Source organism: Gallinula chloropus (assembly GCF_964237585.1).
Source record: "Gallinula chloropus genome assembly, chromosome: 1".
Classification (NCBI taxonomy): domain Eukaryota; kingdom Metazoa; phylum Chordata; class Aves; order Gruiformes; family Rallidae; genus Gallinula; species Gallinula chloropus.
Genome location: NC_140085.1, coordinates 157,043,271 through 157,061,676, shown reverse-complemented (window position 1 = coordinate 157,061,676; position 18,406 = coordinate 157,043,271). Strand labels below are relative to the sequence as shown.

Below are 18,406 nucleotides of genomic sequence, written 5' to 3'. Positions count from 1 at the left end.
CTTCCCAGTAGCATGTCCTCCTAGTCCTTGGCCCACCAGTGGAATCAGGCCAGGCTCCAGGTTCTAGAGCAACTCTGGTCCCCAGAGGAAACAAAATACTTAGGCCATGTAATTGGGGTCATCTTGTATCCCTCTGGCTTTCCTATTTCACAGAGCCTTAAGCAAGGTGGCAACTGCAAGAATCAAAGGAAAAAACACTGATATGATGGTCAGCAAGTGGTGAGTTGTCTCACTCTCCTTGCCTTCCTCCCTTCTGTGGGAGCCCTGGCTGTGGCTGCTAACAGCCTTATTCATAAATACATACAAATTGAAATCTGGGTTCTGTCGTGCTCTGTTTCCAGTGTAGTCTTGTTTCCTTTTCCAGGAGGAAAGGAATGCTTTCCCCATTGTCCAGAACTGTAGCTGGTCTGTCAGCCTTACCCCCAGGAGGTGATTAGCCCTCTGTAGGCCTTTGAGAAGTTTGCCTGGTTTTCTTGTCTTCATGTGATACATAAAAACATTATCATAATGGTTATTACTTTGTATTAGTGGCCATGTGGTGTATTATACATAAAATACATATATAACCATAATGCTGATGTGCAGAACCTCTTAAAAATAAGTGATATGGTTTTCTTTGTCCTTGTTCTTTTATCAGATATAAGAAACGTGTTTGTTTAAACATGGGTGAGACTGAGCAGAGACCAACAGCAGGATCCCGGTTAGGAGCTCAGGAAAACGCTGGAATCAGTACCTTGGAGCATGGACAGAAACCACCTATGACACCTCCAGGAAAACTCGTCTCCATCAAAATTCAGATGCTGGATGACACACAAGAAACTTTTGATGTTCCGGTAAGGATCTGGAAGTTGAGGTGGCTAAAGATTATTCAGGCATTTCTTGAAACTCATGTTCTCCAAACCAGTTCTCTTTTATTTATTTATTTATTTTTTAGCTCTGATTCTTTGGCTAATGAATACATGTTGTGGAGAAAATGGCTGTTATATCAGCATTAAATACATGATAGTGTAATGGAATCACATTAAATGGTGAGGTGAACTGTAAATTACAGTTATTATTGTTTCTTTTCGAACAGCTTCAGAAGAGGTGAAAGTCCTTGGCATGTTTTAGTTTTTTGTTGTTGGGTTTTTTCTTCTTTGGATATTGCATCAGTCATTTCCTCTACTTTCCAAACTGTTTGTGTATTTTCTTGGTGATGTTTTGCTCTTGATTGAGTAAACCCTAGGTCTATACAGATTTGTTTCCTTTTCCTCTGGCAATTCCTTAGGATGGTAATTAGAAATCATCAAAAATGCCACTAATTTATATCACACTTACTGACACCAAGTGCTCACCTGCATTAAGTGCAAGGAAAGAATCCCAGCAGCCTCATCTAAAGTTTCTCTGTACAGTTGGTGCCCACTGAAATGAATCTAGATTGGTACTGGTAAGGAAGCAGAGTTACTACTGCTTTTGTGTATGATCAGCAGAATTAGTTTGAATTAGTCTTGGTCCAAAGACCAATTATGTTTTACACCGTCTAGCTGTTAGTAACCACTAATTATTTTAACATGCCACACTTAGGGAATTAACATGTAAGGTGTTTGAACACGTTGCTGTTATGAAAGTGTGCTGGAATCTACATTTCTCAAATTGCTCAGGGTTCAGTGAATAGGGCACTGGGAACCTGAGTTCAAATTTCATCCCTTTATTACTTGTGTTTTACATAGCTACAGTAGCTTCCACCCCTTAATTGGCTCAGTTTTCCCTTTCATGAAATTGGGGGGTTACCAGTGGGATCGTTGATCTTACAGGTATTGTGAAAGCATGTACTATCTCTGAAACGTTATCCCTGTATTTGAGATGAAAGAATTTGGGTAAGGAAAATCGTTGTGAAAAAAAATTCTTTTAACCTATTTACAAGGTTTTGGTTGTTGGTTTTGTGTGTGTACACACACGTGCTTTCTGTGCTCTCTGCTGCTGTTTGTGACCCGACTACAACTGCGTGTTTGCTCTCCGATGATATTGCAGCAAGCAGAGAGTAAGTTCTCTGGACTGAGCTGTCTGTGAATGAAATATTCTTGTGTAGCAATGTGTTATGGCTTTGTGCCCCTAAGAATGTCTATCAAATATCCACAGGAAACAGGCTACAATTAGCATTGCTGTTCAAAAGTGTAATTCTAGTTTAAATCATCAGATGTTAATGAAACTTGTGCAGCTTATTTTCTGTGGTGCAAATATGCCTATTATCCCAGACTTGACTTTTTTTTCCTTCCCTGCAGCTGCTATTTCATCATGCTTTGGAAATGACATGCAATTTGTAAGAGTTAATAATCCTATTTAATGAACACTTAGTAAGAACTATTTTGAGATCGGGTCTCTTCTATCAAATTGTTTAGAAGCAAGCATAAGTAATGAGTGAATGCAATGCACCCATACAACTCTAGCTTTGCTTCTGGGAGTTTGAGGAAACAGGGTGTTTATGATCTTCTGTATTAGAAGATGTCCACATTAGGCTTTGTTTTTAAACTTCAGGGAGACCTGGGTTAGAAAAACCGCTCGGTTCAGATCACTTCCCTACGATTATTTTCTGAGGCTTTTATTTCATAAATACAGCTATTGAAGGAGAGCCCAGTTGGTTTTAAAGTAAAACCTCATGGTGAGATTTGTAAGACGCTTAGATTATAAAGTCTCTCCAAGAAGATTGCTAAAGCCTCTTGTCTTCAGGGTACGCATAGTCAAATGGAGCAGTCTGCTCTAAAAGGCATTAATTATTTAGTCTCATCTCCCAAAACTGAAAAACTTTTAATGCTCTAAATTGAGATGATTACTCATGTTGGAAAACCCATCTTCCCACTTACAAGCCTGCTGTTTTCAGCCAGTTTGGTACAGTATATACGGAAAAAGAACGTGGCAAAATAGTCAACAAAACATTATGGGAGCAGCAAGTGTGGCTGTGGGCAGATGTTAAGCATGCATGCCAAAGCACATCTGTGGGCTTGCTTTCCAGTGAAGAATTGAAGGCTTTTTGCTTGATTGGAGATCTGAACTACTCTTTCAAAACTTGAGTTGCCATGGTTATCAGAAAAACCTCCCAAACAGGATAAAAGTATGAAGCGAGGAAGGTTTTGTGTTTCCTACAGTTTTAGGAACTTTACTGGGTGTTCTTTTCTTTGCCAAATGAGCCAAACTTCTGCGTGGTTTATTGCTGCTTGTAATGTGTTTCGAAGGATGACATGAAGCTTAAGTCATGCCAGTTTATTATTTGCTCATGGATTCAGTGTAAAAAACAGAAACAGATACTGGTGCTACTTCTTCCTGAATTTGGGGGAAGTAGTGGGGGCTGTCCATCTGTGTGCTTCTCCTTCCTTGCTACTCCTACAGTTTCTTTTGTTACAGGTTCAAGCTTCCCATTACTAAAACTAAAAAAAAAACCTGTGTGCTGTTTTTCTTGGGTTTGCTTTTGGTTTGGGGGTGTTTCAGTTTTTCTTTGTTTGAAATTGTTTTAGCATTTAGGCAAACCCCTTTCTCCCATTGTAAACTAATGATTAGTTTTTATGAGAGATTTCTATGCCTGTTCTGTATATAAGAAAACAGAAGAAAAACATGACCTACTTCCATTCCAGCACAGAGCTGCTGCTCTTTGGGCTGTTTAAAAGTGAGGTAACTCTGGTGTTACATGTTCTTCTAAAGGCAAGTTTATTTTTACTGAACAACTTTTGGTGTTGGTGCTTCAGTGCTCTGTAATCATATTGTGTCCAGCTTATTGTATTAGCTTCTCACAAAGGACAAAAAGAAAAGGAGAGAGAGAGAGAGGGCTTGGAAATGATTTATTTTATTTCCAGGAAAAAAAACCAACATAAAATATATGGGGAGAGTTTGTGTAGGAGGCTTGAAAAACAGAAGCCCACAATGAAGGACTTTCTATTAGTCTTTGGAAATGTAGTGTTGTAAAAGGAAGGGAACATAAGAAATATCTTACATGCTGCGTGCAGTTGACAGACACTGTTTCATTGCAGAATATCTAAACATTCCTGTATTCCAAAAAGCCAGTGAAAGCTTGAATAGATAAGCTTGGATCTTTTACATATAGGTAGTGCTCCTTGCCAGCTCGGTTAGCTGGTTTCATGGCTCTTCAAACAAACAGAGGTGTCTGGGGGAACGGTAGGCAGTGCTGCTTTCCAAAAAAGTTTATCACAATATTACTTTTACTTCGTATTTACTGCCCTTAAAATCACAGAATCACAGACTGGTTTGGGTTGGAATCCAATTCCAACCACCCTGCCATGGGCAGAGACACACCCTCCACTAGACCAGATTGCCCAAAGCCCCATCTAACCCGGCCTTGAACACTGCCAGGGAGGGGGCAGCCACACCTTCTCTGGGCAAATAGCTCTTAAGTTATTCAGCTTTCTATGGCCGAATTTCTGTACCTTTAGTTCATGTCTGTCTCAAGCTCTCAGGCAGGAGCTGGCTTCAGCTGCAGTTACAGGTGATTAGCGCCTGGAAACCAGGCCATGAGTTGAAAGCTAATGATCTTCCAGCGCTTGTAGCCATCCGCCATGGTGTTAGTGTTGGGAAGGGGTGGCGTGCAAGCATGGAATGGATTTTTGTCTCTTGTGTTTTGTTTCTAATTTCCAGTTTGGCTGTATTTACCAAAAAAAAAAAAAACAACAAAAAAACCCGAGTTGGATATGCTGCAGAGGTCCAAAATACACCAGTCTGTTTCATCTAGTGTTTGGGCTTTGCTACATGCTAAAATAAGCAAATACTAAAATAAGCAAATACGGCCCCTTTCTGCTAGGCAAGAAGGCACCAGATTTAACTCAAGTAGTGTGAAGGAGGAAGAACATCTTTTCACCCTTGTGCCCAAAATGATAATCACACTTGGGTAGATCTTGGGTGCTTTGAGAGGTTGGCACTTCTGTAGGATTTGCAGAACCCAGCGTTGCCACAGGAGAGGACGGAGGCATAACAATTCTGCTTGATCCTGCTCCGGTTTTATTTCTACCGGTTTCATCTAAGTTAGTTGGAAGAGGATGGGACCGAATCCATAAAACCATAGTAAAATTCATGGATTTTTCCATGTTTGTTTTAATACAGTCTCCCCTTGTAGATTCACACCAGTTTAAGTAAAAAAGAAATACAGTTTTTAAGGATCAGTAAGAATTGCTGATAGTTGCATCTACTAGTTTTGGGGAAGAAAGCCCTTAAATGCTTCCTGTTTATGCCATCTATATTATATTTATTTTTTCTAGTTGTTTCAGAGCCAGAATGAATCTGATTTAAAACTACTCCTAAGCAAAAAGAGTCTGTGTCATTCCTTTCTAAGTAATGCTGGTTCTCATGTTAGATGGCGGGGATGATTTGGTGACTCAGACTGGGTTTCACCCTGACTGACATGACGTCTGTCACTGATCATACTCTACTCTGGGTGAATGACGCTAATGTGACTGGAACTAAATGTGACTGCTGATGCTAAAGAGAAAGTCAGAGTCGTTTCTTTCCCATTACCATCAAAGGTGAGATCAAAGTATATCACAGGAGGTAAGGATCCTTCTTCTGGTTAGGAGCCGGACTCTTTAATTAAAACCAAACCAAAGTCCTCTTTATTGTGTCTGGAAGAAAATAGTTGCTGCCTCTTTGTGGCTGTCTTTTGGAAAGACCAAAACATGCTTGCCTGTCACTTTAGTCAAGTTTATTAAACATCTGTTTTGTGTCTTATGTAAACTTTCTTTCCCTCTGAATGTGTTCAAGCTTTGTGAAATATGCAGGCTTGGAAAATGTCATCGGCTCTGAGGGATTAACACCTGGTTTCTTAAGCAACAGGAGTCTCTTAGTAGAAAGCAGGGTGAGGGTGTAATCCTTGGTAAACATCAGTGGTAAACATTTAATTTCAATTTGCTTTTCTCTCAGAAGAGAAAGGCGTCCTCAACTTTAGCTTATCTGAAAATAAAGAAAACAAGGATCAAGTGGTCTTTGGTCTGTAATTATTTATTTTTAACTGGAGTCTGGCTGTAGTGCCTAGGCAGGGAATTTCTGTGTCTCGAGTCCTAAATTTTCAGATAGGACTTCATAATCCTGCTGGGTTTGTGTGTCTTAAGGCTAACATTCTGGGTGGGTTTGTTGTTTGGACAGTTTTGTTTGTTTGTGCAGCCATAGGATGGTGGTTCATACTCCCTTTGTGCAGCAAATGCCTTCCATTAAGTGTACTCCCCACCAACTTCAGGCCAGTGTAAGCGTGCCAGGAAAGTTAAGTATTAGAAAGCCTTGATAGTTAACAACAAAAATTACATGTGCTGTGTTAAAAATTGCACAAGTATTATGTTACTTTATTAAATTTGAAATTTCAGTCAGAGTTTTAGAAATGTTTAAATTGTTTTCTGTAACGTTTATGGGTTACAGCAATTGATGTGTCCTGGATATTTGCCCTGCCCTCGAGACCCATATTATAACCAGTGAAGAAAACAATTTTATAAAAAGAGCACTAGACAGTAAGGCAATGCAGGAACATGAAACAATGGTTTATGCTTTCTTAGCCAGCTTCAACTTCAATATGAATTGCTTTTTTTTTTTCCAGCTTAGGAAGTGAACAGCAGGTCAAATGTCAGTTATTCATCAGTCTGAGACTTTCTTTTCATGCCTGAAATTATTTGGCCATCATATCAGACTATTTCCAATGAATATCAAGCATTTAAATATTCACTAATTGTCAGACCGACCCTGCTGGATCTTCTGAAATTGCAAGAAGAAAAGCTTTTTTTTTCCCTGTAATTCCGAAGCACATCAGTTGAGTTTTTCCCAGCAGAAGATTGTTAGCAGATACCCAGTAAACTGTGGGGTTTTTTTTTGTTGACAGATGATTAGAATGTCCTTGTTGAAAGACAGGAGATTTTAGTGACTCGTGTTTAATAATTCATGTGCTTTTCAAAACGGAAGAGAGAATCACGCTCAGGCAAACTTCTGTAACCCGAGGCAGCAGAGGCTCTTTAATCTGACCATTTCTTTGTTACAATACTTGGTAGAACGAACAGAGTAAGTGGGAATATAATTTTAAGTGCCAACAGATCCAGTCCATTTTCAGGCTGGCTTGATGCATTTGAAGATAACTGGGAAATGAGTGTAATTTTCTTGAATGAATTAGCCTAACTTGTAATCAAGGAAAGCTCCTCAAATAATGCCTTTTTCACCTCTCTTGGTTCAGCTGACTCACCGAGTCATGCACGGGCGCTTGAGCAGGCACAAAGCAGAGGACAAGAGCTCGCTCAGGATGAAGAGGCAGCGTGGGAGTGTTTCTGAACGCTAGCTAGAGGGGTCAGTGAAATCATGCTGTTAATTTTGGTAACCAGGTCTGTGCCTCTTAAGTTGGTTTGCGTGGTACTGGTGAGGCTGGATTGATGCTCTGGGGAGGAGGGAGCATGGGCTCCTTCTCCAGCTACTGGGTGTTCCCCTTGGCCACCCTGTTTGGAGGTGGCAGCGGTCCAGGGACAACGGGAGGTGTTTGCTGTCTTTTTCCTCTTCAAAGTGTGGGTGTACGGGTGAGCAGGTGGTTAGTGGTAGAAGCGGAGGCTGTATTGCTAGACTACGTTTTCCCATTTCAGGGGCAATGGGAGGGATGTTCTGCCTCTGGGCAGAGGAAGGAGGGGAGATGAACTGCCTGTTGTTTTCTCTTCCCACTGAAGCTCATCTCTTCTGGCTTTAAAGATTTTAAAGCTAGATGTCAAAGCCTTAGCTAATCACTCTTGCCTTCATAGCTAGAGTGAAAACACGGTACCTTCAACAGACTGTTCAGCACGCCCGACTCAAACACATATTTTAGGATGAGATTAATTGCTCTCTGGAGGTACTTGGATATCCCTGTAAGGGGAGCATGGGATGATAGCTTAGACTTCATTTATCATCTAGGCACATAACTTGTTCCACAGGAATTCCTTTGTTTCCTTTTAGTTCTCAACTGTGCCAAAGTGATATGTGAGTCTTGCCTGTACCCCACAGCTGTCCAGCTGTCTAGCTCGGATATGCTGAGGTAGGTAAATCACACAGTTCTACCTGTTGGTAACGCTACTTTACTGTCATAGTAGTGATAACAGGGAACAGTTGTAACAGAAGAAAGTGTTCTGTGGTGAAGCAGTGTGTTGGTGCTGTGCTGCACATGACGCCATGATTTTCTTAAGCTCATTCTTTGTCAGCGCAAGGTGGTCAAGCTGAAGTTACTTTCCTTAAGCTCTGTATAAAACAGTCATCTCTGCTTGTGGCCATATATGCTCTGGAAGGGCGTAGTGAATGAGCAGGATAAGCTTCTGGGAGAAAATAGCATCCCTCCTCCTCCCTAAGTGCCATCGATTAAATAAGCGCGTGTTGTCCGTAGCTAAAGAAATGCAGCAGAAGTGTGATGCTTTGCCAAGAGCACAATCTCACGTTAGACTTCAGGCATTTCAAAGCACACCAGGTGTGTAGTCCTGCAGTGAGCAAAAGATCAGAAAACTTGGGTTCAGATGTGAAGCACTGGTGGTACGTGGTTATATCACACAGCATGATGAGCAGCCATTCAGAGCGCTGGGAATTGCAGTCACACTTAAATTGCAAGTAAAAGTATACCTCCCTGTACCTCGTTCTCTCACCTCTGTGAGAGATGAAGGAACCTTTATTGTGGGGTCCCTGTGCTTTCCTCCATTATTTTGGAAACTCTGTAGACAAAGGCTTCAGCAGTATTTATAAAAGAATAGCAGCATTTTGTAAATTGTCTGCTCATTTCCTTTTCAGTTGATTCTCAGTCGAATATGGCCACGTGTAAACAATTTTTTGCCTGGTGATAAGGCAACCTGTTGAAACGCACCTCTCCAGGTTTATTTGTTTACTATGGACTCCTTGCTCTGCATCCAACCTTGCTTTCCCTTTCAGCTTGGGGTGCTAATCTTCTCTCTTTGTCCTGGGATTCATCTCTGTTTTTTTGTCAGGGGTCATCACATGTGCTTGGTCTTTCCTCAAACTTTAAGTCTGCTGCAACAGGACTATGTTGGTAGTGCTTTCAACTTGAGTAAAGCTGCTGAGGAAATACACAGCTGCAAGGGTGGGAAACAGAATAATAACACCTCCAACCCTTAAAAAGCTTAAGAACACTAGTTTATATTGTTTCATACTTTAGCACTCAGTTTTCTCATTGGTTCATTCCTTCCTTGGCACTAGACCATGCTGCCTTATATTGAACATCCTCCTTGTCCTATGCCGCACTGCAGCTCCCTTGCAACTGCTGGTTCAGTTCCTTGCTATTCATATTCTCCAAATAAACAGGAGATAACAGGGCAGAAAGATGTGGCAGACCTGGGTGTGTCTCCTGGGTCTTCAACCAACTTTGTTCTGATGATGATCTCCTCCCTCAGCGCAGTATCATGTCACCGTACTACAAGTCATGCACTGGTCTCTGCACTGCAGAACTGGGGACGCTTTCTGTGGTGCTGTAGTCAAATTCTCATCTGTGTCTAAACTCTGCAAGTGGGATGATCTGACCAAATTTCACCCAAGTTCTTGTGTGGTTTTAAGGTATATTTTGACCAGCTTAAAATAAATTAAAAAAACCTACAGCTAGGATGAAGTGATTAAATCAGTGTGTCTTGGTACAAGTCGAAGCAGCTCCACCAGTTCCCAGGTTTAAAAGCCTTCAGAAAGACTTAAAAATAGACTGTGCACCTGTAAAGTTGTCCCCACTGCTCCGACAAGGTGCCTTGACAGGGCTGCGATTACAATATGCGTGCACAATTAACTGTTGCCTCTTACATGCCCATACATAAATCACATCAAACGCATGGCTGCAAATGTCTGCCAAAGCCTTTGTGTGCATCTGAATGCAGCTAGTGTGTTAAAATCACTCTTGAATAAATATGTCAATTTTTGAATAAAAAGCGATGCATGAGGCACGCATCAAGCACCAGATAACTCAGCGAATACAAACAGCAGCAGTGGAAGTAGATTACAATATCTGCATTTCTTATCCCCGTCCCCCAAAAGGAGGCTTTGACTGATAGAAATTGCACAAACATAACGCTGCCAGAATAGAAATAGCAAATGGTGAGTTGTGACTTAGTGCCAATTTGCTTTTTGATGGCCTGTTGGCAGATGCAAATATTCATGCAACGCACAGCGGCAGGCAGTTTTCCCCCTCACTTCTTTCAGTCTTACTCTTTCACCTGTTTTTCAGACTGAACCTGGAATACTTTGTTAGGCTGGGTGGTTGGTTGTTTTTTTTTTTTTTCTTCTTCTGTATGTGGCTTTTTTTCTCCTGTTTGCCTTACTTTTATAATTCTGGTCTTGTTCTTGTGCTGAATTTATTTTTAATGATCTTCATTTAGTAGATAGTGGACAGTCTTTGCATGTAAATGTTGCTTAGTATTCAGAGGCGAGCTCTTCGTGCATAAAGAGGGACATCTTTTGCTCTTAAATGAGTCTTCATGTTTTGCTGCTTCATTAGCTGGTGCAGATGCTCAGTTTTATTCCCTTATGTCATTTCTCCCTCATCTAACTTCTCAGTTTTGTGTTTTCTTAGAAAACATCCGGTTTTGTATCCTCTGTTATGGACAAGTTGGATAGCTCTTCATAATATGGTGTTACAGAGCTCTCTTTCTGGTCCTCTACAAGGAGTGTGTTTGGGCAGAACGGCTGATACTGGCTCTGGAGTGACTGTCAATCAAGGGAACACCTTCCCCTTCTGATTACCAACAGGGATGAGCCAGATCCACAGCCAGAGCACGCTGGATTACTGAGAAGAAGCTGGGTTCTGTTATGAGACAATGTGATCCAGGGGTCTCCACTGAGCGTTTTGCCTATTGGAATTAATCTCGGATACTGCAGTTTTGGTGAAGAGAATTGAATTTAAAGGGATTTGGCAGAATTAAGCCAGTTAATACATGCAAACTGATGTGAAAGGGAATGCTTTTTCAAATCTTATAATACAAAGATGTTTTACAGGAGTTATGAAAGGTCTTTATCAAGTAGTTTTTGTTCTGGTGTTGGAGTCACACAGATTCATGCTGCAACCTGAAATAAACGTAGCCCGATACTCCAGAGTAATTCAGAAACACCTCTGCACCCAGGGACAAACACTGGTGGCTGGCAGAAGAAAATGCTTTTCATGAAAGCACCTGGACACTCACTCGTAGCATGATACAGCTTGGAAGGGACATCTGGAGGTAGTCTGGTCCGACCTGACCTATCTGCTCACAGCAGGGCCAGCTGTGAGCCATTAAAGGTCCCTAAGAAACACCGACTGTAAAGATTCAGGGCTACAGTGGTTTAGGATCTCTGTATTTTTTTGAGAGACTTAATTGAAGTCCTGAGTTACCAGTTGACGATCCATCCCTTGGAAACCCATTACTGGCAACTCTGAGGTAGAAAGCTTCAGGTTCCTGTGAGGCAAACGGGGATTTACAGCCGTATCTGTGGGCTTACAAAAGAATTGAGGCAGCAGTGATTTTATACATGAGAGACATGTGATAAGCTTGCTGATGTTCTAGAGTTTGTCAAACCCTTCAGGTTTTCTTCTTCATGTCAAAGGATTGGGTACGTGTGGTTTGAAAGACTATGGAAGGTTCTAAAAATAAAATTCAAGTGGAAAGCAGACGCTTCAAATGGCTGATTGTGTCACAACATGTTCAACTCCGTGAGTTTGGCAATCTCAGGAAGAGCGAGGTGGAAATCACAAGCTGCAGGAGAGCAGGCTTTGTGAACAGGGGAGACTTTCATAACTGTAGCTGCTTAAAAAAAAATCCAAAGCCCTCAGCAAAAACCCTCCAGAAAATCTCATGGAAACCTTCTGGATTGACACCAGCTGAGGAAGGGCTTGGCTTTCAGACTTCTTTCTACAAGGTCAAACAGGATTGCTCTTGGTAGGGAAACAGAATTAGGAGCAGGTAATCTTTTTGTTTCACTAACATAAGCTGAGTGTAGCCATTGCTTTTTCTTTCTGTATCGTTACCATGAAACAAACAACTTTGCACAGATCTATGCCTTTCAGTGGAAAGGTCACTTCTCTGCAGAGCATTTCAGATCTGTGCTGCTTGTGTTTCATTACAGGGAAGATCGGATACGCACAACTTAGCCCAGAGTAGTGACAAAAGGTTACTGAGGTAACAGTTCAGCATTTTCTTGAGCCGAGGGAATGAATCTTTGAGGGGTCAGTTAACACTGTTGTTCTAGTTGCACTGAAATGCCATGTAGGTATAGCTTTGAAGTAAATGATTGTCTGTGTTTTTGATTTGGTGGGGTTTTTTTTTTCCCATTTCAGCTTCTGTTTAGGATGCTGTGGAGGAAGGAAAAAACCACAGAACTCACGTCCTCAGTCTCTGTGGTAATGTTTTACTGAGAGTTAAACTGAAAGACAACTCCTTCAGCAATCTTGGAATTAATTCACTAGCCACTGGCTGGCAAATAATTACTTGCAAATTGGAATTTTTGACAAAATGGAACTTGTTCACCTGACAGTGAAGAAAGACGAAGAAGGTTAAATAACTAAAATAACTAATGTAACCTAATACTTTTGAATCTATTGGTAACTTAGGTGTTAACATTAAAATTTTCTATTTCAAATTAGCAAGGTGTTCGAACAGGAGATGCTCATTGAACAGAAGATGCTTGGCTAATTTGTCTGTGAATTATGATTATTCCTGAAGATAAATAACTTCTTCTCCTCCCCCACAGACATCTTCACACCATTCACTGGTAATTCATTTATCCTTCTTAGCCTTCAGATCTTCACATTGATATTTCCCAGGTGCAAAGATGTTACCAGTTTCTGTTGTTTTATCTGGTGGCATTTGAAGGCCCCACAAAGGCTGTCTAGTGGCGTTGCAGATTCCTTTGGAAAGATGTTGTGTGTGGAAGGCGATGCCATATCAATGAACTTAGGTCTTGCCCATGATTTGTGGTCCTTGGATTCTTGGGCGCTTGTTGCCACAGACTGAAAACCACTGCACTAGGCCATGAAGTGCTTGGTGTGTACACAGCCCTGTTACCTCATCATATAAACCGGTTTTTATGCTGCTTCTGTCGCAGTTGTACACAATATTCTGGCCCTGAAGAGCACTGTAGCAACAAGTGGAGGAAGCCCTCTCTGTAGGGGGAATGTCTTTGCACTCAGGCTTCAGTCCAGGAGTGGGTTTCTTTTGCATTCCTGCACTGGTAGCTAAGAGGACTGGAGAGTAGTGAGCTGGAACACCAGGCCCATGATTTTCTGTGTACACTGACCTGTGTACTCTGATAAAATCATTTCATGGAAGCATAAATGCCCTACTGAGTGAGGCTGGCCGTCCTTCTGGCTTAACATCTTGTCTCCCGTGCTGGCACGAGCTGGCCCCTCTGCCTTTCTCTAGCTATTCCCCTGGAACATGATGCTGCCTATCTCTACGGTCTGTGGCAGAGCTAGGAGTTTGCTGCTGCTTATGTAAAGAAAAAAATCCGTCTTTTACTTCCTTTAAACTGACTGTATTAGTTTCATTAACTAATCTCTGCTTTGTAAATGAGCTTTTCTATTTGAAGTGCATCATCCAAAAAAAAAAAAAAGCCAATTATTACTAAGAAAGTTTATGTTTTAGTGAAAAATAATCTCTTTGGTTGTTGACTGGCTAGCAGAGCCATGAATGAAGAGGATGGGTTTGTTTAAAGGAGGGCAAATCTACTTTGGTAACAGATCAAATTCAGGCAAGAGAGTGATGGAAAAAAGGATAGGATAGGTGGGAAAAAGGGACATCTAAACATACACATGTATAAGAAAGCACATTAAGAGAAGGGGGAAGAAAATGTTCTGGGCTTGCCTAAATCTGTAACTTTACTGAATTTTTTTGGTTGTATTTGCAACACTGATGGTCTGATGCATCTGTGTTTTAAACATCACACAGCATAGCATGACAGAGTCATGTGGAAGAACTTTTTCCCAGTGAGGGTGACAGAGCCCTGGCACAGGCTGCCCAGGCGGGTTGTGGAGTCTCCTTCTCTGGAGATATTCAAGACCCGTCTGGACGCCTGTCTGAGTGACCTGTCCTAGGGAACCTGCTTTGGCAGGGGGGGTTGGACCTGATGATCTCTGGAGGTCCCTTCCAATCCCTATGATTCTGTGAATCAAGGGATAGCACTAGAAAGTAGCAGTGATTGCACAGAGCAGTCAGCGTTGGAATTGGAGCCAGAATCCCTCCCTTGCTTGCTCCTTTAATTGCCTCCTATCAGGTGTTTGTACATAGAGAGTTGATGAATCTCTTAAAAATTGCTGCAAATCACAAGTCTGTTATGTTCATATAATTAGTTTGAACCAGAGGCTGTGGCTAAGATCCTGTGAAGGCACAACTGTTTATAGAGCTGCAAAGCTGTACGGGCAGCCACAGCCTGTTCCTTTCTCGCCATCTTCTGTAATGGCAGAAGGGGACTGATCTGCCAGTTTTATTTTTGGCACTATCAGTGTAGGTGTCAGGAGAATGAGCTTTTCAGCGGTACACTGAATCCAACTTACAGTGGTCTAAGTCAAGAAAATATCTGCAGTAAAAATACCCAGATCAGTACAGGCCATTACTGATAACCCCGAAACACTGGGCACTTGATTTCCAAAATGAAACCTAAGTGGCAAACTTAACAGGAAGGTGGTGCAAATCAGCTTTGGGCCAGCTCCATACTTCCAGACTTTGCAAGCTGCAGCAGTTTGAAAAGAATCCCAGGCTCCTGAAAAAGCAAGTGTTAGAGAACTGTGATTTGGGTTTATTTTGATTTTGGAGCCTTTTTGTCTGAGACAGAGTAATGCTTTGGGTTCTCAAAATGTAGAAAGATTGGGGGATTTCTATCCCCTCCAGACACAGCCCATTCCAGCTGCTTTAGAGGGAGTTTGTCTCCTACCTGGCTTTTCATCTTCTCATTACCTCTCTCTGTTGCCCCCACCCTCACACTAGAGCAGGAGGCCCATGGTTTTCCTGGCACCTTCACCCTATTCCAGCTTCTCATTTCCTAGGCTGCTGCCCTGGGAATAACTGCTTTAAGATGTTGGGTATTGCTTGCCATGTGAGTTGCTGACCCTTGGGGAGGAGAAGGGAGGACAGTGCAGCCTGGCTCCTGTAGTAGGATAGGGAGGCTGTTGGAGCAAGTTTCCCAGCATCTGGTTGAAACGACCAACAAGGTTAATTCCAAATTACCGGAAAAGTAGGCTTCCTGCTGCCGTGGCAACAGAGGTTCCAGTTCTGACTGAATTTGTGTTTTGTAGAAAAAATAAGGTAAGAATTGGCAAGGCTAGTAGTCCTGCTTATTCTTCTGCGCTTTCATTTTCAGTTTCTCAGTGATGCAGCGTTAGAGATAGAGGCATTGAAAGGGAATGTTAATGTTTAAAACAAAACTGGAAATGGTTAGCTTCCTTGCTTTCTTTTTAACAGAGTGGAAACATTTTCATCCTTAGTACAAGAAAGCTTTTACTGAGCCAAGCTTGAGCTAAGCATGATGAGAAGTCAATAAAACTTGTAAGTAGTTTGAAGGTTTTTCAAGTTTGCATGAACTTTTGTCCGGTGGGCTGTTGTCCTGTAGAGAAAATGTTTAGCTTGAAGGTTAAGATGAATTAGGTGACTTTTGATTATCCAAAGAATGAAGCCTGTGTTCGTACCCTCATTCCTGTTCCTTTGCATATGGTTCTTTCATCCATTCAGTCTGTGCTAGTCAAGGAGGAGGGCTGTTTGAAGAAGGCACTACAGAGCACTCTGTCTCTCATCCAGCAACAGCTGAATACTTTATGGAAGTATATTAAGTCCTTGACAGGAGAAGGTAGCCAGCTGGCTGCTGCAGCAGGATGTTCTTATTCTCCCTCACGACCGAGAAGGAGGAGTTGGCAGAGCTCCTGCAGAGCTTGCTGGGGAGGAGGGAAGGCACAAACTCTCACAGTATTTTAACTAGGTGGGCCGTTAACCAAAAAAATAAAGCAGAAAGCACACCCTTCAAGTCTGCCCAGGCCACCAGCTGGAAAGTGGTAAAGGGCTGACTTTAAATATGAGTAATTACCACCCAAGAGCCTCCGTGGTTTGGGTTAGCTTATAGAATCTGTTTGCCTAAAGGTTGCAAATGAGTAAAGTAACTATGCCAGTATTTGTCCTGCTTGAAGCAGCATGCAGAGTGGGGTGTCTCACTGGTTAAAATAGTGACGTGACAGTCCTACAAAATCTGGAGTTTGGAGGTTATTTTGCTGTTCTTCCCTGTCCTTAATGAGTACAGTTCAAGTCAAAATGTCAATGTGGATTACCAGGAAAGATAATTGAAAAGAAAGGAATTCACAGTATAACTGGCAAGCTCAGGGAAGAGAGAGCGCTAGAACAGTGCTCATCATTTCAGCATGCCAAGTTGTGAAACAAGATGAGAAACCATCCAGTTGATGATCAATTTCCAGAAAGCAAGCAGGTGAAAATAGCTTCAGGCACAATGAATTAGCACGGAAATAGATATTTATTTTGGGGGTGGATGGCCTAATGTGCTGAGGTACAAGTATTTGAAACAAACTAAGCCTCAGGTCATTAATTTACAGCCTGTTCTTCCCTATGCTCTTCCTTGAATGATCTCTCCCAAGAAACTCTGGATGCTCCATTGACTGATAAAGTGAAGCTCCTCATTTAAACACTGAAGTTGGTGACCTGGGAGATGTTTTCGGTAATGTAGTGAAGGAATCCTGCTGGCTTCTGTAGGCTCAAAGGACAAACCAGACCTGGGTTCTGTGTTCGTAGATGCTGTTCAGTCACCTCCACTGTGTTTTGAAACAGACCTTCTCCCAGGTTTTTCACGAGTACCGAAGGTAAAGGTGATATTACCAGTAAGTGGAGAAGACAATGTAGATTTTTGGTGATTGAGTTTTGTTTAGTAGAAAGGTATTCGAAACAAACATGTTACAGAGGTTCAACCATAACAAATATGCGTTCAGATAATATAGTTCTTGAATAAATAGTCATACTAAGCCTACATGTCCTGTACCCAGCTCACCTTTTATGAGGAGGACTCAACCTCCATGTGGTCTGGACTGACCTTTGAAAAGGCAGGAAATGCTGCTCCGAATTTCTTTCCCCTAATTTTCTTTTGATTGACCTTTGGGGTAGAGTTGGGGAAAAAATCACGAACACCAGTATCAGTTTTACTCTCCTTTCAAAAATTGGCAAATTTAAGTAAGCTCTGACACTTTTGTGCTAATTCACAGTGAGTCAGATGTGTTAATTAAAAAAAAATACACTTTTGAGCCCCTAAGTGAACTGGTTATGACTCTGGTTTAAGATTAAAGGTTGTTGTAATAGGCGCTGGTTTTAGCACTATCTTGGTCGCTGTCCATCCACTTCACAAGATTAAAGCTTATCTGGGACCTTTTGATGTGACTAACCAACCTGCCTCAAAATAACAGAGCCATACAGAGGTGGGTGAGCTGTGTTGTGCATCCATCTGAAGTCTGGTTTCCCTTAACTTTCTTTAGCAGCCAGCACAATCACACTTGTGCATCCATCTGAAGTCTGGTTTCCCTTAACTTTCTTTAGCAGCCAGCACAATCACACTGCAAGTAATTAAAAACATGGGAATACTTAATGTGTATAATGTAGATGTTACTTTCAATGTCTCCATTAGTAGATACTTTGACTCTTTGTCAAGCATACTGCACAGTTTTTACTGGCAGATTTATTTTGGAGCAAAGGTTGAGAGGAGGGCTGGGAATTTATTGTGCTTCTTCAGTTGTTCAGAGAGGAGGGCAAGGATACAGCTCAAGTTTCTTTTAGCAAGTTGAAGGAATTTCAGCCCTTGTTTTTAGACTCGCAACTGCTTGAGGCTTCAAAGCTGTATATGTGTGAAGGGGAGGGGAGGAGGAATACATAGTAGTGTTAATCTTATGTTAACATAAATACAAGGGTTGAAACCCCAGCTGTAAGAAAACATCAGTGGTAGCAGAGGGGATATTCAAAGCTCATTGCATTCGGTGCTCTCAGAAACAGGTAATGCATCATAAAGGCCTCTGTATCCTGTTCAGCAGGAGATTGATTGTATATCCCATTTTTTTTTAAATCTTCAGGTTTTTTTTAGTTTTACTTCTAAGAAGTCTAGTATGTTTTCAGTTACAAAACCTGGCCAGGTATTTCACTACTGAGTAATCTGTGTATAAAATCTGTATGTAATGTGAAAGGAGAACGTTTTCTCCTTTCACCATACATTGAAGAATTGGATATAAGGATAGGTAAACATAAAAAAAACCCCAACCCCCTAGATTTTCATTTGGATGAAGAAAATAGGAAGCTTTAGGTGCTTATTTTTACTGCTGGTGCAAGTGTTGAGAGCACTTAAATGCCTCTCTCTCCTGTTTTTCACTGTGTGTGTTGTCAGACTTCTAATGTCTCCAGCTGAAAAAGGAAATTAAGCTGGAATCCCAGTTCTGTCTGTTCTTTTGTACAGCAGCACT

General features: G+C 41.6%; 1 protein-coding gene across 5 annotated transcripts in view; it reads left to right on the top strand.

The window, feature by feature from the left end:
* Positions 1 to 662: 662 nt before the first annotated feature.
* The window catches only part of FARP1 (FERM, ARH/RhoGEF and pleckstrin domain protein 1), a gene marked incomplete at its 5' end in the record, with an annotated part of 173,752 nt that continues 156,008 nt past the window's right edge, over positions 663 to 18,406 (top strand). For all 5 annotated transcript variants that reach the window (XM_084270653.1, XM_084270652.1, XM_084270650.1 and 2 more), the window contains one exon: positions 663 to 833. In XM_084270653.1, the coding sequence (XP_084126779.1) occupies positions 663 to 833 (171 nt within the window). The remainder of the gene's footprint in view (positions 834 to 18,406) is intronic.